This window comes from Meleagris gallopavo, chromosome 7, assembly GCF_905368555.1.
Source record: "Meleagris gallopavo chromosome 7, MGAL_WU_HG_1.1, whole genome shotgun sequence".
Classification (NCBI taxonomy): domain Eukaryota; kingdom Metazoa; phylum Chordata; class Aves; order Galliformes; family Phasianidae; genus Meleagris; species Meleagris gallopavo.
This window is the reverse complement of record NC_139410.1, coordinates 8,622,501-8,648,237: the sequence shown is the minus strand read 5'-3', so window position 1 is coordinate 8,648,237 and position 25,737 is coordinate 8,622,501. Positions and strand designations below refer to the sequence as shown.

General features: G+C 54.7%; 3 protein-coding genes across 4 annotated transcripts; 1 reads left to right on the top strand and 2 right to left on the bottom strand.

Annotated features, from left to right (window-relative positions):
- Positions 1-5,512: 5,512 nt before the first annotated feature.
- On the top strand, positions 5,513-15,222 carry LSS (lanosterol synthase). Of its 2 annotated transcripts, none has more exons than XM_085228010.1 (22): positions 5,513-5,662; positions 5,749-5,935; positions 6,013-6,151; positions 6,220-6,328; positions 6,446-6,567; positions 6,796-6,892; positions 7,649-7,784; positions 8,006-8,114; positions 8,464-8,582; positions 9,020-9,117; positions 9,253-9,280; positions 9,647-9,703; positions 10,370-10,441; positions 11,120-11,170; positions 11,321-11,470; positions 11,763-11,859; positions 12,035-12,140; positions 12,659-12,724; positions 13,029-13,109; positions 13,379-13,549; positions 13,980-14,058; positions 14,263-15,222. In XM_085228010.1, exons 1-22 carry the CDS (start codon positions 5,649-5,651, stop codon positions 14,446-14,448), a joined length of 2,274 nt encoding a protein of 757 aa, XP_085084136.1. In that variant the 5' UTR covers positions 5,513-5,648; the 3' UTR covers positions 14,449-15,222. The 2 variants fall into 2 exon arrangements, with proteins under 2 accessions (XP_085084136.1, XP_085084135.1); XM_085228009.1 differs by having other exon boundaries at positions 7,625-7,784.
- Positions 15,223-17,856: 2,634 nt separating this feature from the next.
- LOC100544815 (uncharacterized) lies at positions 17,857-19,668 on the bottom strand. Its single transcript, XM_085228012.1, has 4 exons — positions 19,560-19,668; positions 18,816-18,911; positions 18,483-18,635; positions 17,857-18,238 (listed from the first exon to the last, which is right to left on the bottom strand). Exons 1-4 carry the CDS (start codon positions 19,585-19,587, stop codon positions 18,087-18,089), a joined length of 429 nt encoding a protein of 142 aa, XP_085084138.1. The 5' UTR covers positions 19,588-19,668; the 3' UTR covers positions 17,857-18,086.
- A 1,020-nt stretch (positions 19,669-20,688) lies between these two features.
- Positions 20,689-22,611, bottom strand: LOC104915600 (scavenger receptor cysteine-rich type 1 protein M130-like). The gene is given in 5 exon segments (XM_085228217.1): positions 20,689-21,011; positions 21,232-21,295; positions 21,297-21,547; positions 21,627-21,944; positions 22,590-22,611. Coding segments are annotated over 5 exon segments (978 nt in total).
- Positions 22,612-25,737: the final 3,126 nt, after the last annotated feature.

The window sequence follows — 25,737 nt, the reverse complement described above, 5'->3', positions numbered from 1 at the left end:
TCCCCGTGGGCCCAGGCCTCCAGCCCAGCCGTGGCCCCGTGTGCCCGGGCACGAAGAGCACACGTGTCCCACACGCGTCCCCACGGACATCCCAACCCGTCTGGGGACCCCAGGAACAGCCACCCTCACCTCTGCGGTCACGGCACAACCCAGGCTTGTGCTTTCCCTTGCTGATACCGAGAACCCAACCCTTGCCCAACGCACTCCCTCCGGGCGGCAAGGAACAGCCGAGCCCCGCACCCAGCCCGCGTCCTCAGGGCCACACGGCTCCAGGACTCCGTGCCCGCCACAGCCAGCCCTGCTGCCCCGCTGGGCGCTGCCGCTCAGCACCTGCAGAACCGACCGCACTGACAGCACCGTGGCCCCGGCGTTGTCCTCACGCAGCACGCAGGCTGTCAGGGCCAGCCTCGGGCACCCCTTAAATACAGGGCCCTGCCGTGCCACAGGTGGCCCATAAACACGCCAATGGCTTTACGGGTGCCATCGCCATGGGGATGCCCAACAGACAGCCGGCGCACCCAGCCCTGCGCACAAAGGTCTGCAGCCCTCGCCGGGCGCGGTGGGGATGGGTGGTGGCTCCTCCACCAGCACCGCGTGATCCCTGCGGTCAGGGTGAGGGTGGGTCAGGCACAGCGCATCCAGGCAGGTAAAGGGGCCACGGACAGGTTCCTTCACACCCACTGTACAAACCTTTGGTGGATACAGCTGTGTGGGCTGGGGACGCTCTGCTGGGTTTTGTCATCTGATGCATGGGGTGAGTGGCTGCTCGGTGCCTTCTAGTTTGGATCTGGCAATAGTTTCCTCCTGTTGACTTTCAGGGTGATCCGGGTTCCTTTGTGCTGCGCGGTGACACTTGAACAAATCAGATGGTGCAAAGTTCAGTCCAAAAAGCCCTCACTCCTGGCCATAAATCCTCGTAGTTAACATCCAGCACTGATATTAACAATTGGATGCAGGGACACAGGCTGTGCAGTGCGTGGCAAAAGCAGTGCCTGCAGCCTTGTGTAGTGAGGGAGGGGCCGGCGCCATGGCATTGCAAAACATGCTCCCAGCATTGATGTGTATTTCAAAATTGCCCAAAATACTTTGAAATGAGAAATGCTTATAGGGGACACATTGCTTTATTTTTGTGCGGGGTTCAAGGTGGGTGATCTCCACAGTAATTTGTGGGATGGAGCTAATGAGGGAGTGGCATGAGCCATTGAGATGTAAGTGATGCTCCCCGCGTGATACTGCCTTGCACCACAAGCTGGAAAGTTGCCTTTAGTTAGCAGGGTTACTCATGGTCACCTTTAGCCTTGGCCTTGTCCCACCTCTGCAGACAGGCAGCTCCAGGTAACTGCCTTGCTCCTAGTACACGTCCTTGTACACGGCCCTTGGCCAGCATGCAACAGCCTCCCCCTCTCGCCCCCACACAAAGAGTCCTCTCCAGCCCCACCTTTGAATAGTCCTTGAATAGTCCTTGAGGCATATGCAGAGGTGTTAGTGATGTGCAAAGTGCTGCCAATTCTTTCATTTCAAAATTCATGGTCCTGATCTTTTAAGGGAGAGTGTGACCTCAGGGCACCTTTCCTTGGGTTACTGCTTTCTTGCCAGAACTTTGGACTGATATTTTTGGAGAAACAGAGGGTTTTACATAGCCCAAAGCTGAGCACAATGCTCTAGGCCTCTGCTTTTCTCTCTCCCTAGTTAAACACAATGTGAGTTCTTCATAGCAGGCCCAGGGAGAAAAGGCAGTGTGTGCTTTTGTGTCTCTGGTGTGCTTGGCACCAGGCTCTGCCAGACCATGAGACAAAGGCTGGCGGTCATTGAACTGGGAGAAAAAAACTCTTGAGGGCAGAGGAATGTTAGTAGGAGGGGGAAGAAAATACTTCTGCCTCTGCAGGGCTGCTCACTGAGAACAGGCTTCTGCGGGCTCCATAGCTCTGTGTGCCACTGGAGAGATGAGATGGGATCCTGGCAGGCAGCCTGAAAACACCTCCCGAATCAGGAAGCACCAGCAAACACTGGGAGTCAGGCTGGTGCCCATAGAAGTCAGTGGAGGAAGAAGATGGAGTGGGCTCAATTCAGCACCCTGCACATAGGTCGGTGGAGCAGGGGCTCCCCCAGCCCCTGCAAATGCTATATGTTCTCCCAGCACAACTGTGCACCGAGTGTCAGAGGGACCACTCTGGATCCCACTACTTGTCCACCAAGTATTACTCCATTGCAGTTTATATAACCTTTATATAACACTGAACCATTCCTCTGGAGCTGAAAACTGTGATGTTGTTATCTCACCTGAAGCACAGCCTTGGATTAGGTCATTTCCTGGCTGAATTCAGCTAAACCAAAGCACTCTTCTAAATTAATTAAAAAATATATGCATATTCAGAGATATGGAGCAATCTGCAGCAGCAATGGGCAGTGTCCCTCCTGTGCCCTGGCACAGATTACCCCATGTGGCTGCAGGGTGCCTAAAGGGAAGGAATAGATGCAGCTTGTGATGCCTCTGGCAGGCAGGGCACTCACAAACAGCGGGAGCAGAGCATTACTCCATTAATTGAGGGCTAATCCTCAGAAATGTAGAAACTTGTATAAAGCAATGCCCAAGCTGCATAACGAAGACAGTGTCTAAAGCAGATTGATTATATAAAGACAATAAACTCAGACGGTTCATCCTTCACCACTGTCTTTTGGCAAAGAGTGCTGTAAATTATCTAAAGATTTTGGCAGCCACATGGTAGCAGAGATCCCTATGAAAAGCTCCTCTCAGGCAGATCATTATAGTTTCCTCATTTGTTTCCCAAAACCAAAATAAATCAAGGCTATCGCACCCCAAATACAGCACTCTTATGTGTGTGTCAACCAACACAATCCACTTAAGCTGCACAGAAGCAGCACCACAGCTCTCCCTAGTGAGAACGGGTGGTATGGGACTGGGGGTGCTCCCACGCACAGATTGCCCACATACCCACTGAACACTGCCCTGTTCAAGCATAGGAGATTCATATATGTTTGTGTAACCATATTAGTTTGTACTTACATAAATAATATGAATATACAGCAGGAAGCTGGAACTTATGTACTAGGTAAATGTGAAGTGAAAACTTTCAGATTGCAAATACAAATTAAAGACTCAGGTGAGAGCGATCTGTGGAGATCACCCACCTTGAACCCCGCACAAAAATAAAGCAATGTGTCCCCTATAAGCATTTCTCATTTCAAAGTATTTTGGGCAATTTTGAAATACACATCAATGCTGGGAGCATGTTTTGCAATGCCATGGCGCCGGCCCCTCCCTCACTACACAAGGCTGCAGGCACTGCTTTTGCCACGCACTGCACAGCCTGTGTCCCTGCATCCAATTGTTAATATCAGTGCTGGATGTTAACTACGAGGATTTATGGCCAGGAGTGAGGGCTTTTTGGACTGAACTTTGCACCATCTGATTTGTTCAAGTGTCACCGCGCAGCACAAAGGAACCCGGATCACCCTGAAAGTCAACAGGAGGAAACTATTGCCAGATCCAAACTAGAAGGCACCGAGCAGCCACTCACCCCATGCATCAGATGACAAAACCCAGCAGAGCATCCCCAGCCCACACAGCTGTATCCACCAAAGGTTTGTACAGTGGGTGTGAAGGAACCTGTCCGTGGCCCCTTTACCTGCCTGGATGCGCTGTGCCTGACCCACCCTCACCCTGACCGCAGGGATCACGCGGTGCTGGTGGAGGAGCCACCACCCATCCCCACCGCGCCCGGCGAGGGCTGCAGACCTTTGTGCGCAGGGCTGGGTGCGCCGGCTGTCTGTTGGGCATCCCCATGGCGATGGCACCCGTAAAGCCATTGGCGTGTTTATGGGCCACCTGTGGCACGGCAGGGCCCTGTATTTAAGGGGTGCCCGAGGCTGGCCCTGACAGCCTGCGTGCTGCGTGAGGACAACGCCGGGGCCACGGTGCTGTCAGTGCGGTCGGTTCTGCAGGTGCTGAGCGGCAGCGCCCAGCGGGGCAGCAGGGCTGGCTGTGGCGGGCACGGAGTCCTGGAGCCGTGTGGCCCTGAGGACGCGGGCTGGGTGCGGGGCTCGGCTGTTCCTTGCCGCCCGGAGGGAGTGCGTTGGGCAAGGGTTGGGTTCTCGGTATCAGCAAGGGAAAGCACAAGCCTGGGTTGTGCCGTGACCGCAGAGGTGAGGGTGGCTGTTCCTGGGGTCCCCAGACGGGTTGGGATGTCCGTGGGGACGCGTGTGGGACACGTGTGCTCTTCGTGCCCGGGCACACGGGGCCACGGCTGGGCTGGAGGCCTGGGCCCACGGGGATGCCCTGCACGAGGGCCAAGCACGGCAGGCGGCACTGACAGCGCGGTCCCTGCTTCCCTTGCAGCTCGAGACCGTGAGAAGATGTCATCCCCACACCCAGGTGAGTGCCCGTGGGTAGGGCTTGGGCAGCCCTGGGGATGCCTGCGCTGCCAGGCCGCTCCCTGCCCACGTCCCCTGCCGCTGCCCGCAAGCCGCAAGCCCGGTCGTGCCGGCGGCCAGGAGCGTCCCACGGCAGCCGGGGCACTACAGCTCCAGCAGAGCCGCGTGGCCGCTCCGCAGCCCTGACGCGCAGCTCTTCCTGCAGGGCCGCACGGAGGGCCGCCGCCGCCGCATCCTGGACCCGGGCACCCACCTGCACCGCACAGTCCTCCAGGGCATCATCACCCACCCGGCCATCACCCACCCGGCCCCCACCCGCCGGGCCCCCACCCGCCTCCGCCGGGGCCGCACCCCCACGGCCACCCCCACTAGGCGCTGAGCCCCGTCGGCAGCCGCCCCTGGCACGGGTCCGTCTGTGTCCTTCGGCTGCCCCGTAGCCGCGCTGCCGCCGGGGTCTCCCACCGGCCACGCGTGGCAGCACCTCTGCCGGAAACAGAAGCTCGGGCTCGGGTTGAGGTCGGCAATAAAAAAGTCCGCTCGGTGGCTCTGTGGTCGCTGTGTGTGGCGGAGGGTCTCCGCGCCGTGCCGGCCGTGCGGGCAGCAGCGCACCGCGGGGGGCTGCCGCTGCTCGTCCGGGCACGAGGAGACGGACGGAGCGCCGGGGTTACGGCTGCCGGCACACGGACAGCCCCTCCGCGAGGCTCCGCGAGGGCGCGGCCCGCCACGGGCGCCGTCCCCTCGGTTACGCGCACGGAACGGAGCGGCCGTGCGGCCCTCGCGCTCTGCGGAGCCCCCGGCCCACGGGTGGGATCGCCGTGCAAGCGCCGCTGCTTGCTGCTCATTGCCTCCGTGCGGGCAGAGCTGCGGCACGGACACGCACCGGCACCGCGCTGCTGAACGCCCGGGGTTTGGTTCCCCACCACGGCGCCTTTCTCTACAGCAGTTGGGGTTACGGCTCCGGGGGCAGGAACTGACTCGGGGACGCGACTCTGCAGGGCGGGTCCACGGTTCGGTTCCACTCCCGCAGCGGCACCGAACATCGCGCCTGCACCGCCTCCGCCCTGGACTCGCTGCGCCCCGCCCCGGCGCATTCCGCACCGCGCTCCGCTCCACCCGTGGTGCGGCCCGGGGCGGGGATACGGGCGGGCTCGGGGCGGTGCCACGGCCCCATTGGCGGCCTCCCGTGAGGCCATCTCTGCTCACGGTAGCGCGATCCCGGCCCCCTCCCGGCCCCGCTCCCGACAGCACCGGTGGCGATGTCAGCGGACGGGTGAGTGTTCATCATCCCCGTGCCCATCATCCCCAACCCCGTGCCCATCATCCCCGTGCCCATCATCCCCGTGCTCATCTCCGTAGAGTGGTGCGGCGGCGCGGCGGTCCGCGGCGCACGGAGGCAGCCACGGCGCTGCCCGCCTGGCGGCTGCGCTGCGAGGGCGGCCGGCAGCGCTGGTGCTACTTGGATGACGGTGGCGAGGACGAGGCGGTGGCCGGAAGGCGGCGGGCGCAGACGGCGCTGGAGGCGCACAGCCTTGGCCTGGACATGGTGCGGGGCCGCGGGGCGGGTGGCGCGGGGTGCGGCGCGGAGCGCCCGGCTGAGCTGCGACGCCATCTCCCCCGCAGGACGCGCTGCTGCGGACGCTGCCGGCAGCCGGAACGGCGCGGGAGGCCGCCCGCAACGGCATGCGATTCTACGCCACGCTGCAAGCCGAGGACGGCCACTGGGCCGGCGATTACGGCGGGCCGCTTTTCCTGTTGCCAGGTGGGTCCCGCCGCGCCCCTGGCCGCGCCGCGCCCGGCTCGGTGTGACCGTCGCTCCTGTTCCCGCAGGGCTCCTCATCGTCTGTCACACCGCCCGCATCCCGCTGCCCGACGGCTTCCGCAGAGAGATGGTGCGTTACCTGCGTTCCGTGCAGCTCCCGGACGGCGGCTGGGGTCTGTGAGTAGCAGGGGGACACTCCGGAATGGCAGCATTAGGGTCTCTCTCGCAGCCGTTCTGCTTCAGCCCTGTGCTTCGGCCGTGTCTGATGCTGTGCTATGTGTGTGTGTGTGGCAGGCACGTGGAAGATAAATCGACGGTGTTTGGCACGGCTCTCAACTATGTAGCCCTGAGGATCCTGGGGCTTGGCCCAGATGACCCCGACATCGTGAGGGCCCGCGTCAACCTGCACAGCAAAGGTCAGCGCGGCTGTGCCCGGCTGCTCGGGCAGTGGATAGCAGAGGAGCTGCTTGCTCTGAGTGGTATCGAGGTCTTCACCCAGCGATGGGGAAGGATGCTCTGTTTTCTGCTGCCTGCCTTTTTTTGCAGGCATGTGTCTGTGCAGCATGCTCCTGAACACGGGGATGTGGTGGAAAGAAGGGGGCGGGCACTGCTGCATCACTGAAAGCCCTGATCTGTCTCTGCAGGAGGTGCTGTGGGAATCCCATCTTGGGGGAAGTTTTGGCTGGCTGTCCTCAACGTCTACAGCTGGGAGGGGATGAACACGCTACTCCCAGAGATGTGGTACATGGTGTGGGTGCAGGGATGTCATCAATCCTGCCCTTGTCTCAGCCCACAGCTGCCCAAGCTGTATGTGCTGGGCTGACTCCAGCCGTGGCCCAGAGCAGGGGCTGTTCAGGCTGCCGTCTGCTGGGAGGCTGGCAGCAGGAGAAGCCGATGGGCATGCAGCACCAAATGCTGCACCAAGGGGATATGCAAGAGCTCAGCCCTGTTGCTTTTATCCACGGGGTCCTTTGCTCTTGTGACCAAGCAGAACTGAGCCTAACAGCACAGAGCTTACAGTGTATAAGGCTGCCAGCTGTAATCCTCTGTGGTTGCTCAGAGGGTCCTTAGTGGTCACTGGGTGTCAGAGAGGAAAAGCGTATGTAATTTTCTATGGGAAGGTCAGGGGCTTCACAGTACCAAGGACTGCTGGAGCTTTGTCATGGGATACATTCAGCTGTCAGTCTGCAACTCCACCTTCAAAGTAATGTGGAGAAGAGAGGGGCCCTTGAACTGGCTATCCCTCCTCTCTGAACCTGGGGTGTTCTCTGCCTGAGTTGGGCCAGGAGCAGTATCTGCTGGTGCTAGCGGGAAGGGCTCATCCTTGAAGAGTGGGAGCAGAGCCAATCTGTGTGGGTGTTCCCATATTTTCTGCAGCTGTACCAGCAGCAGAAGGCCTGGCACAGGGGCCTCTCGCATCCTGCTAGCACAGCACCCTTATGTGTCTCCCTTGGCCCTTCCTGTTGCTCACAGGAGCACCTTCTCCATTGCAAATAGGCTGCTTCCTACATGGTTCCCAGCCCATCCGTCCAGGCTCTGGTGCCACTGCCGCCAGGTCTACCTCCCCATGAGCTACTGTTATGCCAAGCGTCTGTCAGCAGAAGAGGATGAACTCATCCGGAGCTTGCAGCAGGTGAGGAGCTGGCCCTGCAGGGGCTCCTCAATGAAAACACTTGGCTCCTTGGCTGCCTGCTGTGCCTGCTGTGTCACTGGGGCCAGCCTCTGGCTCATGAAGCAACATCTCTCATGCCTGCATGGACAAAGCAGTCCAGGCAGTGGACCTCATGCAGCAAGCTACCTCTGGGTGTTTGTTCCTAGCTTGCCAGGCTGATCACCTGTATTGTCTTTTGCCAGGAGCTGTATGTGCAGGACTATGCCAGCATTGACTGGCCAGCCCAGAGGAACAACGTGGCTGCCTGTGATGTCTACACCCCACATAGCTGGCTACTGGGAATCGCCTATGGTGAGCGTGGTGCTGGATGAGATGGAAGGGCCTTTGCCTTGGGACTCCTCTTTAGTGGGCTGGTGGTGGAACTGAAGGTGTCCTGTACCATGAGAGCCCTTCAAGGTCTGCTGTTAGCTACTGACAATGCCTTGGAGATGGAAAGGAGATACTGGCTGTGTGATCCCTGGGCCTTGAGTTTCATTACAGCAGCAGGGCCTTGTGCCCTAGTCTTCAGGCCAGCTTGAAGCACAGCAGTTCCCATTCTTTCCTTGTTCGGTCATCATGTGAACAGTGGTGCAGTCAGCCACAGCAATTGGATGTAGCCGTATGGTGTGAATATTTCACTGTGTGTCACTTTATTTTCCAGCTGTCATGAATGTGTATGAAGCCCACCATAGCACCTATCTGCGGCAGCGAGCCATCATGGAGCTGTATGACCACATCAAAGCTGATGACAGATTCACCAAGTGTATCAGCATTGGTCCGGTAGGCCACTTGATACTGATCCTGTCAAATTCTTGCCCTTGGCTCTTTAAGAACTAGCACAGGATTCCACAACCCTTTGCAGTTGTGGTGTGTAACCATAACCTCTGGGTCTTGCTCAAGCACAACTCCTGCTGTTCATAATGCTGAAGACTTTAGTGCTAACAGGACACAGGAGAGGCGGAGAGTATGGGGACAGCTGTAGTCCTAGTAAGGGGTACCTCTCCTTGTGGTTCAGGGACATGATGTGAAGATAAGCCTTGAAGTAATCTTGTGGCACTTGCTGAGCTGTCTCAGCTATACTTAGAGCGATGCCACAGATGGAGTTGTCAGAGTGAAGCCCAGGATCTTTAGATGGATGTGTGCTGGGTGGTAGGAACGTATGTGTCTGGGGCTGGAAGGTGCTATACCCAGAGCAATGACAGTGATGCTCTTGGCAGATTTCCAAGACCATCAACATGTTGGTTCGCTGGTTTGTGGAGGGGGAGAATTCACCAGCTTTTAAGGAGCATGTTTCCAGGATCCCCGACTATCTCTGGTAATGATGTGTGTGATCCACCAGTCATGGCATGGGGTTCTGATCCCTGTGATGCTGGCACGCTGTGGCTCCTAGCCCCCTTCATGCTGCTCTTGCTCTGCCTGCGCTGCAGCACTGTGTTCTCTCTTCCCACAGGCTGGGCCTTGATGGCATGAAGATGCAGGTGAGATGCTGTTGGATGCCAGAGAGACCAAGAGAGATCCTGGCATGCTGAGGTTCTGATAATGCCTGCAGACTGAGCTAATCTTGTGGCTGTTGTGTCCCGTTGCTCATAACTGTTGATCTCTCCTGTTCTTGCTGTGCACACAGCAGGCTAAGGAAGCTTTCTCATTTCCTGTCCCTCTGCTGTTTGTGAGCTTCTGCATTCCACCCCTCAGTGCCAGCACAGCAGCTGTGGTGCTGAGGGACATAAAGCCAAGATGCAGGATGGAGGGAACAGAGGGGCTAATGCGGGAGGAGTATACTGTCCTGGAGTCCCCACAGGTGTCAGTGGCAACTTGACCTTCACCATTCACTTTCCCTCTTTCAGGGTACAAATGGATCCCAGCTCTGGGACACTGCCTTTGCCATCCAGGCCTTCCTGGAGGTAAGATACCCCTCAAGTTTGCACAGTGCCTTGACAAAAGACAGCATCATGGTGCATCCTCAAATACGAGGGGGTTTTACTGCACATTCCCTTGTGCCTCTGCTGCACTGATTATGGCATCGCGTGATACAGCTGCATCAGGGAGACACTCTCTGCAGAAAGCCCCTCAGCTGTGGTAGGCAGGCTGTCCAGTACAATAGCACAGCCCTTCTTTGCCAGCTGCTTTTGAAGCAGGTCACAATGCCAGCGGAATGGGCTGGATTAGATTTCTTTGTTGCTGCAGTCTTGTGGTAAAACTCTGTTTCTTGCTCCTTGCTCTGCTTGGCCCCAGAGCATTCCTGTTTGTCAGGAACAGCATGCAGGACTGATCTCCAGCATAAAGGCAGAAAGAGTTTTGGTGGGCATGTGTTTTGGAGGGTAATGTGACTACTCGAATAAGCCCCTCACGTGGCCATGCAAATATCTCTCGCAGTGATGCGAGCAACAGCACATAGCTCTCATTAAGAGGTTTGTAATGAAAGTAGTAAGCGAAGGATGAATGTGAACCTACAGGAAGGGCTATACAAGGAGCAGGTGAGGTCAGCAAAGTCCTAGTATATCCTCTTCTTCCCAAGGGACATATTTTGCGGCCAGAACTCCTTGCTGACTGTGCATCTCTGTTTCTAGGCAGAAGCCCAGAAGATACCTGAGTTCATGTCCTGCCTTCAGAATGCCCATGAGTTTCTTAGGTTCACCCAGGTAAGCTGAGTTGGTTGGTGTTGTCTCTGCAATGCTGGTTATGCAATCTTGGCTTCTTCTGAGAGCCTTGTGAGATACCTGTGTTGTTGTATGAAGAGCTTCCCTGCAGGGCTGGACTAGCAATGTCCTGGGGACAGCTGTCTGTTTTCTGTGTGCTTTTGCTGGGAGTCATCTTTGCAGCTTATCCAGGACCTTGGCCAGCCCCAGGTCCTGCTCTGAGGTCCTGTGGGATGTTTAAATTGGCTGCCTTCGGCTGAGAGAGGCTGGAAAACTGAGAGCTCAGACTTCTTTTCCCCTTCTCCTTGCTGGTGCCATGCATTTGAAGCACCCAGCCTCCTTCCCCAGTGACTGCACAGCTCGGATCTTGCTGTCTAGCAGCTTGGTGTAGATGCAATTGTACATCTTAGTCTTGATGCTGTCAGTGAGGCCCTTGAAAGCAGATGGCTCCCTGTCAGGAAACTCTTGAGAAGGGGCTTTATCAACACATGCTGGTGCAAGGCTGAAACGTGATTTTTCTTCAGCATTCCCTGCTTCAGAGCTGACCTCTTTCCCTGTCTGCCTCCCTCAGTGAAGGACAGATGGTGAGCAGTCGCAAAGAGCTCTGCATCTGTGATTGTTTAAAACCATGACCTTTCAGCTGGGCAGCTTCAATCTGTCCTTGTTTCTTGTCTTCTGTAGATCCCAGAGAACCCACCTGACTACCAGAAATATTACCGTCATATGAACAAGGTGCGATGGCTGGAGCTGGACTCCAGTGGGTGCATACACAGAGCTGAGATTTGGGCAGAGGGGTCTGGGGGCATGAAAGACTCTACCTTCCCCTGTGCAAGAACAGAGAAAGTCCAGAGGATGGTGCTGAGTCATTCTTTGCCTCCCTAGGGTGGCTTTCCCTTCAGCACACGGGACTGCGGCTGGATTGTGGCAGACTGCACAGCAGAGGGACTGAAGTCGATTATGCTGCTGCAGGAGAAGTGTCCCTTCATAGCCAACCCTGTCGCAGCTGAGCGCCTCTTTGATGCTGTGAATGTGGTAAGTGTTGCAAAGATTAGGATTGAGGGAAGTGCAGACAGGCAAAAAGAGCTAAAATAAGAGAAGCGAAAGCCTGATGAGTGGCTAGATGTGGTATTGCTAAGTCTTTGTAAAGCCATGTGATGTGATGTGATGATCTGGATTGAAGATCTAACTGTCAGTGTGGTTAAGAACATGGTTAATTTACCAACCTATGTGGATCTGACTTTGTCCCTACAACTTGCTTGGGGCCAGACTGGAGTGGTACTGTCTGTGAGCCAGCCCCATCCTCTCTCTCTGCTTGTTTGGGCAGTTACTGAGCATGAGAAACTCAGATGGAGGCTTTGCCACATATGAAACCAAGAGAGGAGGCCACTTGCTGGAGCTGCTGAACCCCTCTGAAGTGTTTGGTAAGAGGAGCTGTGTGGGCTTGCTTGCCCTACCCACTGTGAAGGGGCAGGTCTTGCCTGAGGACCCTCTGTGGCCTGCATGTGCTGTGGGTCCTGGGGAGAGATAGGCAGCGTGTGGCTCATTTGGCTGCCCAGGAGAGGGTCTCTTTCGCTAATATCCTTCTCCTGCTGACAGGTGACATCATGATTGACTACACCTATGTGGAATGCACATCAGCTGTCATGCAGGCACTGAGACACTTTCAAAATGTGTATCCAGAGCACAGAGCCCCAGAGATCAGGTAAAGCAGTGAAAAGAGAGTTAGGTAGGGATGAAAATGGTGGTCCATGCTGGCTGCTGTGTCTTTTGCTGGCACAGTACCTGCTGAGCCCTGTCTTGCTTGGGCCTCTGCAATGGCATGGAGCAGCCCCTGGAATCACCACTGGCATGTTTGCTGTGGGATGTTGGTGACATATACAAACCAGAGCACTCCCCCAGGATCCTAGAGCCTAATCCCACGGGGCATCTGTTTGGGATTAAGCTGGGGAAAATCAGTAGAGAATGAGCATGCCTGATGACTTAGCGATTGCCTTGATCTTGCAGCCCCTGGTTGTATGCTGGCACATGGCAGAAAAGTAACCAAATAGAGCATGATTTGACTCTCAAATTTTGAATGGGATCATCTGTCTGCCTTCTCTTGCTAATTGAGCCCTCTAATCATGTGACCCTTAAAATCCTCAGAGGTAATAATGAATACTACTAATGAAGCAGCCACTGAGTTTGAGCTGCTATTGGATTGAGTGTTTTTCTTCTGACCAGAGAGACTCTGCAGAAGGGCCTGGACTTCTGTCGCAAGAAGCAACGAGATGATGGGTCATGGGAAGGGTAAGCAGTGCTCACAGCTGCCCATATCTCCCCTGACTACCACATCATGAGAGGGATCACAAGCATCTTTCATGGCTGGTAGTGTGTGTGAGAACAGCATGTAGGTAGCTGATCTTTAGGGGTTGGGGTGGATCCAACTCCTCCTGTCTAAGCAATCTGGGAGCACGTGCTGGTAGTGCTGGGCAAAGTAAGGCCATGGGGCAGACAAGCTGTTGCTCTGCCTGTGTCTATTCTTACTTCGCATACAGCAGTGTCAGAGCCTGCCTCTGCCCTGGTCCTTGCACTGATTTTCCCTCTCACCTAGGAGCTGGGGAGTTTGCTTCACATATGGAACCTGGTTTGGTCTGGAAGCATTTGCCAGTATGCAGCATGTGTACCGTGATGGGTAAGTAACGGCCAGGTGGTTCCTCCACCTCTAGCTCTGGGGCAGGGATGGGACTCTGAGATGGGTCTGGGTGGAGCCCTGGGCTCTTCTGCCTCAGCTACTGCTCCTTCCAAATCTGATACTTATGATATGACCAGAGCACTCAGCTCTTGCAGCAACCCTTGCCATGAGCAAGGGTAGAACACAGCTTCTGTTTCAGCTGGAAAACTGCAAACTAGCTAGCTCTCATTGGTACTTAACCCTGTCTGATTCTCTGCCTGTCCCTGCAGGGTGGCATGCAGAGAAGTGGCCCGAGCCTGCCAGTTCCTGCTCTCCAAGCAGATGACAGATGGCGGATGGGGAGAGGACTTTGAGTCGTGTGAGCAGCGCACGTATGTGCAGAGTTCCTCCTCGCAGATCCACAACACATGTTGGGCCCTGCTGGGGCTCATGGCTGTCAGGTAGGAGCAGCCTTCACCACTTCTGACTTCACATTTCTTTTAGTGTCTGGTGAGATGAGAGAGACCAGCTGGGTTGTGTGGAAAGGTTGGCATAGGCTCTGGGTCCTGCTAGTGTGAGCCATGCACCCAATCATGTTTTTTTGGTTATTCCACTGTTACTCCAGCTGTGGTCCAGCCAGTGAAGCTGCTGATTATAGGAGAGGGGGAACCAGAGCAAAGCAAAGTTTTGGATCACAATTGCAGGCCGCCAGCCTAGAGTAATTTTGCTGTATTTGAAATGCGTGGTACCGTGGAATTGTAAGGGGCCTTCCCAAAGTACTCAACATGCCTTAGTTAAGCCTGAGGCAGACTGGAGGTGATTGAGCTCCTAAAGTAGGTATGCAGACAGTCTAGATGACAAAAGTGATTATATCTCCTTTGTGCTTTGCAGGTACCCCGACACTGGTGTGCTGGAAAGAGGCATCAAACTGTTGATTGATAAGCAGCTGCCCAATGGTGACTGGCCTCAGGTATGTGGATCACCTCTGATCTCTCCAGTTTGTTCCCCAGTGATGCATATATCCTGGGCATCATGTAGCCCTTGTAATGATGTGATCAAAAGCCATGTGTGTTTTTTGATGGAGGACTTCAGGAAAGTAATGAGCTCAGCACTGTGTCCTGGACACACTATTGTTTCCTGCCACTCACATCACCCTGCTGTCTGTCTCTATCAGGAGAACATTGCTGGGGTGTTCAACAAATCATGTGCCATCAGTTACACTGCCTACCGCAATGTCTTCCCCATCTGGACACTTGGACGTTTCTCTCGGCTGCATCCCAACAGCCCTCTTGCTGAGCACCTGCAATCCGGACCCTTGGCTGGGATGGGGAAGACTCCAAAGACAGCACTGTCTGATTGAACTCATGCCATGGCTCTGACTTGCCTTAGGTGTCATATGCTGCATGGGGGTGCAGGGAGACTTCCTGCACAGCATCTCAGTGCTGATCTCAACTGCCTTTGCCAGGGAGGAGAGTGCTGCTGTGGTGCCACAGAAAATCAGCTTTCTGTTGACTCTCTTCTAAGAATCCACTTTTAAAGGCTCTTGCCAAGTGTATCTACCTTCAAGGGATATGCAGTAAAGTGCCTTTTCGAATCAGTCTGATGATCTTCAGAGAGAAAGCTGTCGAGCTGTGTCGTATCATACATCTAGACAGACTGTCTCTCATTCTGGGTAGAACAAGGCTGATTTAATCTTCTTCTTGTGTTGTCCTGCACCCCAAGGCTGGCTGGCTGCAGCAGGAGTGTAGGATGTGGTGGGGCTTTCCCTGTGCCCAGCACTGTGATGGACTATACAGTCCACAGTTCATCCTGAACTAGCCTTTGAAGTGTTCTCTGCTTAGGAGGCTGTGCTGAGAGGGGGAGCATCTGTTGTCCTGAAGATGGGAAGGAGTGCTTCGCTCAGTTTTCTTTCCCTTCCGTCCCCCAGCTGGTGGCATCTGGCTTCCCAGAGCTGCACAGGTCAAATCATCAGCATCATTCCCATTTGGAAAAAGGGGAAACTGAAGCAGAAAGCACTGAGGTGATTGGTGTTAGGGCACAGTCTCCTAGGCTTCTTTGAGCAAGGGTGTGGTATCAGAGGTGGAATTCATGTCAACTGATGAGTTAATAAATGGCTAACGGTGTTACAAGTGGATCCTGGCTGTATGTTCGTTTCCTCATCACCTTCCCCCAGCATACATCACAGGCAGTAGCAAGCTGGCACAGAAAAAGAAAATCCCTGTGCTGCATACAGATGCAGGAGATTTCCCTGGAAGCTCCAGGACCCCAGGTTTCTTCTGGGTTTGCTCTCAGCATCCTGAGATGAGGACCAGGCCAACACAAGCAGTGCGTGGAGCTGGGATCCTCTTAGAAATGGAGGCTGCATAAAGGCAGTATCCCATCATAGGAAAAGCTGCACGCAGAAGCAAAACAACATAAGGATATTCACTACTTTGCACCAGCAGGCAGATTTATAGCTGTCTCTTGGAAAGAAGGGATTCATCACATATAAAGGTTATTTCTGAAGACAAACACCTTAACGCCTGACTTCTCCCCTTCCTCCTTCTTATTCCAAGATTTGATTGCTGAATACATCATCATATAGTAGGGAATATCCCTTTAGTCAGTTTGAAGTAACTGTCCTGGCTGTGTCCCCTCCAAAACTGTTGCTCACCCTGAGCCTCCTTGCTAGGAAAGCAATGGAAAAACAGAGAAGACCTTGATATTGTGGTAGCACTGGTCAGCAGTAGCTAAAACCTCAGTGTGCTCAATATTTTTGTCACCAACCCGTCAGATAGCTTGATAGTGGCTTTTATGTAGAACTAACTGCTTACCAGCCAAAAACAGTGCAGGACTTGAATACTGTCTCCCAGAAGATCCTCATAAAGACGCTGTTGCTGGATGGTGTGGCAGTCACTGAGGAGATGTGCCAGCTGCATTGGAAAGGAACCTGGTGCCAACGTCCCTTTGGGTCACTGTGTTCAGCAAGATGGAGAATAGGGATAAGGAATCCTTCCTATTACGCACTGTCTGCCCTGAGTTGGGGACCAGAAAACCTCCTGACCTGGTTTGCCCCTCTGATTATTATTTTTTACTGATAGTTCAGGCTGGCAGTGATGAAATTGCTGAGAAGCTTTAGGGCAAGCAATAACTTCAGAGGACTGAGACGGTTAGTAGATAGAGCAGGCATACAGATGGTGTTTTCCTTTGTCCCTTCAGTGACAGGGCGTGATACCTGGCCAGAAAAGTCCATCTGAGAAATACATGGCTGAGAGGCAAGAATTTTTCTTGACCACAGGGCAGTTCACTTGACACCTGGCCTGATGGCTGCAGATGGGGTGCCCCTGCTGGGGGACCTCAATAACTCATCTGCTGGAGAAGTAGCACAGTAAGCTGTAGGCAGTTCAGAAGGCTCCTTGGAATGCATCAAGGATAACTTCTTGAGCCAGGTAATAGACAGCCCCAACAGGGGGATGCAATGCTGGACCTGTTGCACACCAATGTGAGTGAACTGATTGGTGGCATCAGCATTGGAGGCTGCCTGGGCTGTCATGACCACGAGATGGAGGAGTTCATACTTCTGAGGGATATGGGACAAAGTAAAAACAGAAAGCTTAGTTTTAGGAAAGCCAAATTCCAGCTCTTCAGAGAATTGGTCAACAAAATCCCCTGGGAATCTGACCTAAAGGACAAGGGGCAGAACAGAGCTGGCAGGTCTTTAAGGAAGCTTTCCTTAGGGCACAAGAGCTCTCCATACCCAAGTATAGAAAGTCAGGAAAGGAAAGCAAGATACCAGCACGGCCAAACTGGGACCTGCTGGTCAAACAGGGAACAAGGAAAAAATGCACATGTGGTGGAAGCAGGGACAAGTAATCTGGGAGGAGTATAGGGATGCTGCTAGGCTGTGTTGGGATGGGGTCAGGAAAACCAACTGGAACTGGACTTTACAAGGGGCACAAAGAAGAATAAGAGAGCCTTGTTTTGCTTCCACATGGACTTTGCTTATTTCATTGTTGTTTGTTTTCACCTTTCATTAAACTCCTCCTTATCTCAACCTATGATTTTTTTTTCTTCTTTTTTTTTGAAAGAGTAGTGTTGTGCATCTCCAGGCTGTCTTTTATCCTTGTTCTCCAGCCTCACATAGGACAAAATGGCTGTTGGGAGAAGATCAGTGGCCTGTGGTTGCTCCTGCAGCAAACCAGTACCCATCTGAGGGGCATCATGTTGAGATCCCGGCCCTCTGCGCTGCTGCCCAGCACCAAATGAGAGACAGCGTCTGGCTGCAGAAAGCCCATAGAAGAGCAAATTTTCTGGAGTGAGACTCCTTGTGATGAGTACTTGAGCACCATGAGCACAGGAAACTAATTTCGGGCCAGGCTCCAGTCCTGCATCTGCACAGGGAGGAGTGGGTCTGGGACTGGGCTGAAGGGCAGACTCAAGGCTGGGGCCAAAAGTAGTGGAGCTCCAGTCTCAGAGGCAGAGAGGTTCATGAGTGCTGGCTCCTCTCAGAGCTCCGTAGGGTTACCCTGTGAGTGGAGGGTCTCACAGCAGGACACAGGGCGATGTTGCTGTGGGAGGAAGTGCTGGAGACAGCTGCCTCATCCCCTCTTCAGGTAGGAGTGATGGAAAGGTCTCTGTGAGCAGGAATACTCCCCATGCACCACATGCTCTTAGCCCCACATCTTGATCCCAATACCACTGTCTCCAAAAATCACCCCTTCTCCATCACTGTGTCTTTGTGCTCTGCTTCTCTTGATCAGCCCCAGAGATCCAACTGACACATGGGCAGTGAAGCACCAGCTCTGGATCAGAACTTTCAAGAGGTTTTAATAAGAACAAATACGGACACATGATATAAAAACAGGGGATATAAACACAAGTAGCCCCACTACTGCTGTCCAGGGAAAAGGGACTTTACAGCTCTCTAAGCAGCACCAACTTCTCTTCCCTTGCAACTGCACTCGAGTTCATGACAGAGATGGGTTCTTCTTGCCTGGGGCTCAGGGATCCTTTCGTGCCCTACTGTAATGTCACAGTGCTTGTATCCCCACGGGGATGTGCCAGAGACACCTCTTCAACATCATCATAGCCCGTGCTCCTCAGGAACAAGGACAAGGTATCTCCATCCACTCTAGAGGCTCCAGTACTTCTCTGGGAGTGCAGACTTACCCCTGCAAGCAGTAAGACAAGCACTGTGGTTTGTTCCATAGGATACCCCTTTGGGGCTACCCATCACAATCCTTCCTTTTTCTCACTGGCCATGAGCCCTTTGTCCAAGACCCATTTCCTCCAAGGAAATCTCCCTGGGGCAGGTTCACCATCATGAGAGACTGGGCTTTTGGTACTGCAGCAATTCACCTAAGATAAAGAATGGTACATGGTAACTAGCAGTGCTGCATTTCATTTCCCTCTTACCTCTGACTGCATTCCTGGGCTTCTCTCCCTCCTCTCGTGTCCTGGGCACCTCACAGTGATCCTGCCCAGAGACAGGATTATTCTCAGGTTCAGAAACCTCCTTGGCATCATCATAGCCATCTTCTGGATCACCTCTGGGCAGGATAGCAACGTCTACAAGGAGAAGGGATCTGGTGACAGTGAGAAGTAACATCTCATGAAATGCAAGATGGAGAACGTGCAGGTGGTGGGGCTGAAAGACTGGTGTTGGCAGGGACTGGTGTTGGAGCCAGCCCTGGGCCAGGGACAAGGGAAAGGTCCATGCAGATGTGCCCTCAAAGAGCCTGTGCTCACCTGAGTGATAAAACACTGTCTCCTTCTCCCATGGAGGGCTGTATCTGATCTCCTCATACACAGCCTCGGGGAAGGGCTCCTCAGTTCTCCTGGAGCCTGAGGACAAAGGCAGGTCTGTCCTGGAGATGGGTAGAGAGGGATGGGACTCTGCTTTTCTCCCCATGCCCTACTCCTGGGATCAGCCCAGGGCTGGCTGTTTGGGCACCATTGTCACATCCCCTTTGAGAGCAATGACCTGGTGTGAGACAGCATCAGCCTCACACCGACTTGTCAGAGACAACCTTCATGCTTCTTTGGCCCCTGTGTCAGATTCCACTGCTGACCCCTGGAGCTGCCCTCTCTCTGCTCCTCAGGTCCATTTCATGGCTGTGCCCAACACAACACAGAAGCTTACAACAGAGTGATGGACTGCACCCCGTGTTCCTCCTGGCACCTTCTCTGCCCCAGAACCCCCTCCACTGCTGCCATAGTGGAACATCATTGGCTGTCTCCTCTCACTCCCATCCCTACCAGTGTTGCTTTGCCATTTCTTCCCTTGCCCCAGCATTAACTCCCTCTGCTTCTGGGCTCTCTCCACCCCTCGCTGCTGGGGCCCAATGTCCAGGCTGTCTGTGGAGTGGTGTGGAACAGGAAGCAGTACATGGTCCTATCCCCCCACTTTACCCATGCTCCTATGCTCCTTCCAGCATCACCGCCAGCCCTATCAAGAGGCATCTCCCTCAGATTTACTGGGACAGGACCTACCTCTGCACTGAGCCTTTGCACTTTGCATCCACCCAGCCAGGAGGGCCAGGAGCAGGCAGAGAAGAGCCCCCAGGATAATGCAGATGACAACAGGCACGAAGACTCTCCCTCTGCCAATCCCAGGATCTGCCCAGTCTGCAGGGGAAGGAACATGGCAATGGATGCACCAGGGTTAGGAGAGAAAAGGAGCAGGACAGGGGTTGGGGGCCAGGGGCTGGGTGATGCAGCAGCTCCCATCCTCCTGGGTACATTACAGCCCCTCCCCATCCCTAACAGCCTTGCATCTTCCTGGGCATTTCACACCCTGATAAAGAGCCCCTGGCTGTGGGTCACAGTGTGGAGAGCCAGCCCCAAGGCTGGACGCCTTACCTGCTTTGTGGGGGGAATGCTGTCATCCTGGGTGAAGCTGCAAAGAAGAGCAGGGCTGAGGCGGGGCTGTGTAGTAATAAGGAATCCCCTGGCACCTGTTTCCAACAAGTGCCACCTGAATTGCCCCTTCCTCAGGGCTGGAACGCAGCCAGGGCTCTGCTTAGCTCAGGACTGTGGGCAGGACCTGAGTAAGCCCAGCTACTCACCTAAGCAATGCACTCCAACATCTTCTTTATGCCGGCAGACACCACTGTCTCCAGGCCGGGCCCAGCAGTCCTGCAGAGACAACTCCGTTCCTTTGCACTCCACTTGCTCCAGCCAGATGGGTCCTGTACCCTCCCCAAATGCAGCCTCAGTCAAGGCAGACACTGCAGGGCCACAGCCCAGCTGCTGGCACACCACCTCAGCGTCCTGCATGTCCCATGAGTCATCACACACTGTCCCCCAGGAGCCGTGGTGCCAGACCTCCACTCTGCCTGAGCATCTGTCCTTGCCTCCCACAGCACGAATCTTCTCCCTGTCTGCAGATGCAGAAACTTCCCACGGCACCAGCACGACTGGGCTAGAAGCCATGTGGAGAAGTTGTTCTTACCTGTGCAACTGGTGGAGTTGGGACATGCTGCAACCAGAGGCCTTCCTGGCTGTTTCCCTGAAGAAAGAAGTGTTGTAGTGAAGGGAGCTGTGCAGGGCAGGCCTCTGCTTGCACCTCACTGGGTCACCTGGGTTGTGGTGAGGGAAGCGGGGTCTGGTGCCCAGTGGCTCATTTACCACTGCAGGTGATGTTGGTCTCGTCTCGCAGATCATCACATGACTGTGGGTCCCAGGGTGCAGAAGGACACTGCCAGAAGGAGCTATTGCTCTTCCCACACTCGATATGATCCAGCCATGCAGTGCCAGAAAGCTTATCGTAGCGCGAGCTCATTTCCAGGGTCCCACTGTCCCCACAGCCCAGCTGCTTACACACCAATGGCACTGTGTGAGGAGTCATCGAGTTGGAACAAACACTGCCCCACTTTCCGTTATAGAAAACCTGCAGGCGCCCAGAGCAGCCATCATTGTTCTCCAGCCTCAGGGCCATGAACTCTGTGAGGAAGAAAAACCCCAGGCTAGGGGGTCCCCAGCTGGCTGGGGGATGGAGAGAGGATGCCCCCCGCCCTCCCCACTCACTGTCAGAATGGCCGTGCTCCCCAGTACCCCCAGGGGCAACAGTAGATCTGCTGTCCTCAGGACAGGCTCAGGCAGAGGCCCTTGGTGGCATTGTCCATGCCCCCCTGCCTCCCTCACCCGGGCTCCCAGCACAGACCTGAGCAGATGACTCCCGCGTCCTCCTTGTGCCCGCAGTCATGCTGTCCCCACTCCTCAGGAGTGACAGTCCCAGAGAGCAGCTTCAGTCCCAGAGCAGTTTACACCATCCAGCCAGATCTGCCCGGAGCCCTCCCCAAACCGAGCGGAGTTGGCCGCCTCCACAGCCCACCCGCAGCTCAGCTGGCGGCAAACGACATCAGCGTCAGCCATGTCCCAGGCGTCATCGCAGACCGTGCCCCATTGGCCCTGGTAGTAGATCTCCACTCTCCCTGCACAGCGCCCGGCCCCATCCACCAGTCGGACCCTTCGGCTCCCTGCAGTGGGAAGAAGCTCCAGCCATCAGAGGCTGCCTGCCTGTCTGCTGCTGTGTCCAGAGGATGTGCTGCAGCTCACCCTGGCACACGGCCCCCACGTCCTCCATGATGCCCGTGGCCTCTGGCAGGGAGGTGTTGCAGAGACTCAGGCTGGCCTCGTGCCCTGCACACCGCACCCCACGCAGCCCCACGGGGCCCGTCCCTCGCTGGGCTCTCAGCAGGGATTAGGCTGCCTCCGCCTCTCCACAGCGCAGCTGCCGGCACACCACTCTGGCTTCCTCCAGGTCCCACTGGTCATCCAGGACCCTGCCCCATGTGTTGTGCTGGAAGATCTCCACACGCCCATCACACTGACTCCCTCCGTCCACCAGTCTGAGGGACATGGGGCGAGGCGGGCCTGCGGAGAGCAGAGATTCCAGAAATGCACCCCGTAGGGTTTCTCCAGGGAGAACTTCAGCCTAATGCTGCTGTGAGGTCCCCACGGACTGTTGGATGACTGTATTGCACAAATGGAGTTATCCCCACAGATTTTTCCAGACACGCACCTGAGCAAATGACAGCGGCATCGTTCTCATGAGAGCACAGAGAGGCCCCCAGGACGGTCACTGGGCACTGAGCCAGGCTGCTCTCACTCCCCTCACAGTGGAACGAGTCACTCCAGACAGGGCCGGTTCCTCTCCCAAAATGCCCTCCTTTAGGAACGGTCTCCGCAAACCCACAGCCAAGGTGATGACAGAGAACGTGGGCGTCCGAGAGATCCCAACGAGAGGCACAGAGGGTGCCCCAGGTCCCCATCACCTGGACCTCCACCCTGCCTGCACACACCGTGCTGCTGTTCACCAGCCTGAACCCTGTGTATTGGGAACAGAAGAGGAGGGTGATTGGTGCTCTAGTTCCCTTTTGAGAGGCACATTGCCTTTTCCTTCTGCACTACTTCAGTGCTGCAGACCACCACATTCCACTTCTGTCCCCACACCCAGCACCGCCCCATCCCTGTCCCTGGCACACACCCCATGTTCAACAGCCCATCCTGAGTCCTCACTTGTGCAGGTGACAGTAGCCATGCTTGTATGAGTGCAGGACTGGTTGAGAGGATTCCTCGTGAGACAGGAGGTGAGGACAGATGCATTCATCACATACTGCAGATCTCTGTCACAGATGGGACTGACTTCTTCTCTAAAGGCAGTTGCTCTGGGTAACAGCAGGGCTTTGCCACACAGCAAATCCCTGCAGACAACATCGGCAGCTTTGGGACCGAAGTGTGAATCACATACAGATTTCCACTGTTTTCCATCATGGATCTCCACATGACCTGAGCAGTCATTGTCTCCTCCAACAAGCCGAATAGGTCCTGGAGCAAGCAAAGACACTTGTGATCTCATTGGCATTTCCCACCTCATCTCCAAATCAGCTACATGCAGAGCCCCACAGCCATCCCAGCACCTCTTGGTGGGTGCTGAGGGCACAAACACATCAGGGAGTCCCTAATGCTTCTTAGAATCTAGCCCAGCACCTGTGGACTTCTTTCTCTCCAAAGCCCACAACAACAGGCACTGCTCAGGCAAACTTCTCCCATCCTGGAGCCCCTGTTCTGCCTGATCCCAGCCCCCAGCACTGCAGTAACAACAGCATGTGGGTAATGGGCTCAGAAGCTGCAGATATTTCAGCCTGCTCTGCTCTGCCAGGCTCTGGCAAGGCAAAGGAACCCCTTGGAGCTGCCAGAAAAGTTCCCTATTCCCAGATGCCTTGGGCTGTTGTGGCACTGCCATTGGATGGGATGCCACAAGTGTCCAAACCATGGTTTGTTGTTCCTGCAGTCAGCATCTGCACCAGCCCCTGCTCCACTGCCTGCCTGGGGAAGGCTCCTCATCCAGGGCCAGAATGCACTGCTGGTTGCACGTGTCCCCATCCAATGGCCAGGAAGATGGTAAGAGAGTGGTCAGAGAGCTCACCTCCAAGCAGCTCCTTTGCCTTGGCCAAGAGATTTATGCCTGTCAGAGCACAATCCAAAAGTTCCCAACCAACTCATACATTTCTCAGGCACATATGTGGCCACTTTAATTGCTCTCATTGCCCTGGGTGGTCAGGAGGAGACAGATGGGAACCAACAGACACTATGACATGGATGCAGGGGATTCATCTCCTTGCCCCAGGCACCAACCAACGATCGGTTGAGCCACCTCGGGACCAGGCAGGATGCCCGCACATGAGGACTCCCAGTGGGCCTTCCCAGGGACCAGCAATTGACAACCTCCGCTCATCACCACAAGTGATTCTCTGGCATCTGGTCATTAATTCACCTGAACTGGCCACAGAAGTGGAGAATAGGCTTGTCCCTTACCTGAACATGTAACTCCGGCATCCTCACTGTGAACACAGTTATGTTTTTTCCATCCTGAATGTGTGCAACCAGACAGTGCAGACTCAGAGCCATTACATGCAACGTCATCCATCCAAATGGGGCCAGATCCTGGCCCAAAGTGTCCGTAGTGAGGAGCTTCTATAGCAGACCCGCAGTCCAACTGCTTGCAAACCACTGCGGCATCATTCATGTCCCACGAGTCGTCACACACGGTCCCCCACTCATTGTTGTATTTCACCTCCACTCTCCCAACACAGTGCACACTGCCATTTGCCAGCCTCACCTCTGCAACTCCTTCAAACACTAACATAAGACTCATCAGGAGAGTGCTGAGCCCCACACCATGGATTTGGGTTCCGCCCTGCTCAGTCGCACTCACAGGCCCTGAGGTTGGAGCCCTTTTTTCTGTTGTCTGACCCTGAGAAGACTCTTCCCAGAGAGACCCCAGTGACCCCATTGGTGCCTGCTTGCCCTGGACTGTGGGACAAGGGAATGAGAACCTACCTTTGCATGGCTGCACAAAGAGGAGCAGCCACAGCACCCAAGGTGGCAGGAGTCCCTCTGTCCCCATCCCAAGTCTCTTGTCGTCTGGCACAGCCTTTCTGTGCTCCACACCCTGCTATAGTTCCTGGGGACTCCTGGGGACAGTAACAACTGGAGAGCAATATATATCTACAAATACTTGCCCAGATTGCAGCAGCAGCCAATTGAAGCAGCAGACACCTTTTTAGACATTATCGGCAGTAATCTCCTTTCTGACGCAACCCAGCTCTCCAATGAACTCTGCCAGTGCTGTTTATGACCATATATGATGAGGGATTGAGGCCGCTGTGGGTGTCACATTGTTCTGGTGGGCATCAACATGGAACCTGCTCTGGCTGTGGGGAAGATGGGTCTGTCACTGTTGCACCCTGCAGGAACTGCGCATCTCCTGAGTAGGAAAGTTCAACAGCACAAGATGTGACAGTCCAAATACCCCTGTGCTGTAGAAGCCATATATAGGCATATATAGGCATATATAGGACTGCACCAGGACTGCATCGAGATGGGAAGGGATAGCCCCTGCCTTGCTATTGATGGGAGCAGCAAATGGAAAAGGCTCTTGGTCAGGGCCAGAGACCAGTCCTGGGAGTGCTGGCTTGCCTGTCCCTCCCTGGAGACCCCCACTGAGGGTTCCTGGCAGGAATGGGGGCTGGGACAGGTCCTGTCCTGGCAGCAAAACTGCAGCCCAGAGACTCAGGTGCATCTTGGCTCTTGGTGTGTCATCCAGGGGCCATTTTTACCCGTGATATGTTGGGAGCCAGCGCCTGACAGACACGGCAGGTTTATAAACCGCAGCCCACGTCACATCATGTGTAGGCAGGAAGACGGTGGTTTCCTTCTAGCCCTGTGCCCAGGTGCATCCCTGTAGTGCCCCTGAACCACTTCCACCACAACTACACCAAATGAGGCTTCAGAGGACGCTCTTTCAGTTTTGAAGTCAATGGAAGAGGAAAGGGAAGAGGAAAGGGAAGAGGAAAGAGAAGAGGAAAGAGAAGAGGAAAGAGAAGAGGAAAGAGAAGAGGAAAGAGAAGTAAATAATGTTTTATCCATTTAATACCTATTTTTATTTCTACTTATTTAATTTATATATATATATATATTTTTTTTTTTTTTGTATATAAGTGTATTCACCTATATATGAAGGCTGCTCTGAAAGTAACGCGTCCTATTTTATTATGTTGGCCCATGATATCAGAGGCAGATGGATGAACCTTCCCACCAATAGTCCATTCTATGTTGTTGATGTGTGACAAATGGCAGCAGAGGGGCAATCTGACAGAATGGT

Bases quoted from the DNA above. Each gene is read 5' to 3' on its own strand.
- LSS (XM_085228009.1), top strand. The intron at 10,442-11,119 runs GTAAGCTGAGTT...TGTCTTCTGTAG, and splicing joins AGTTTCTTAGGTTCACCCAG to ATCCCAGAGAACCCACCTGA. The intron at 12,725-13,028 runs GTAAGCAGTGCT...CCTCTCACCTAG, and splicing joins GATGATGGGTCATGGGAAGG to GAGCTGGGGAGTTTGCTTCA.
- LOC100544815 (XM_085228012.1), bottom strand. From the start codon at position 19,587: ATGCAAAGTGCAAAGGCTCAGTGCAGAG. The intron at 18,636-18,815 runs GTGAGCACAGGC...TTCTCCTTGTAG, and splicing joins GACAGTGTTTTATCACTCAG to ACGTTGCTATCCTGCCCAGA. The intron at 18,239-18,482 runs GTAAGAGGGAAA...TACTGCTTGCAG, and splicing joins GCCCAGGAATGCAGTCAGAG to GGGTAAGTCTGCACTCCCAG.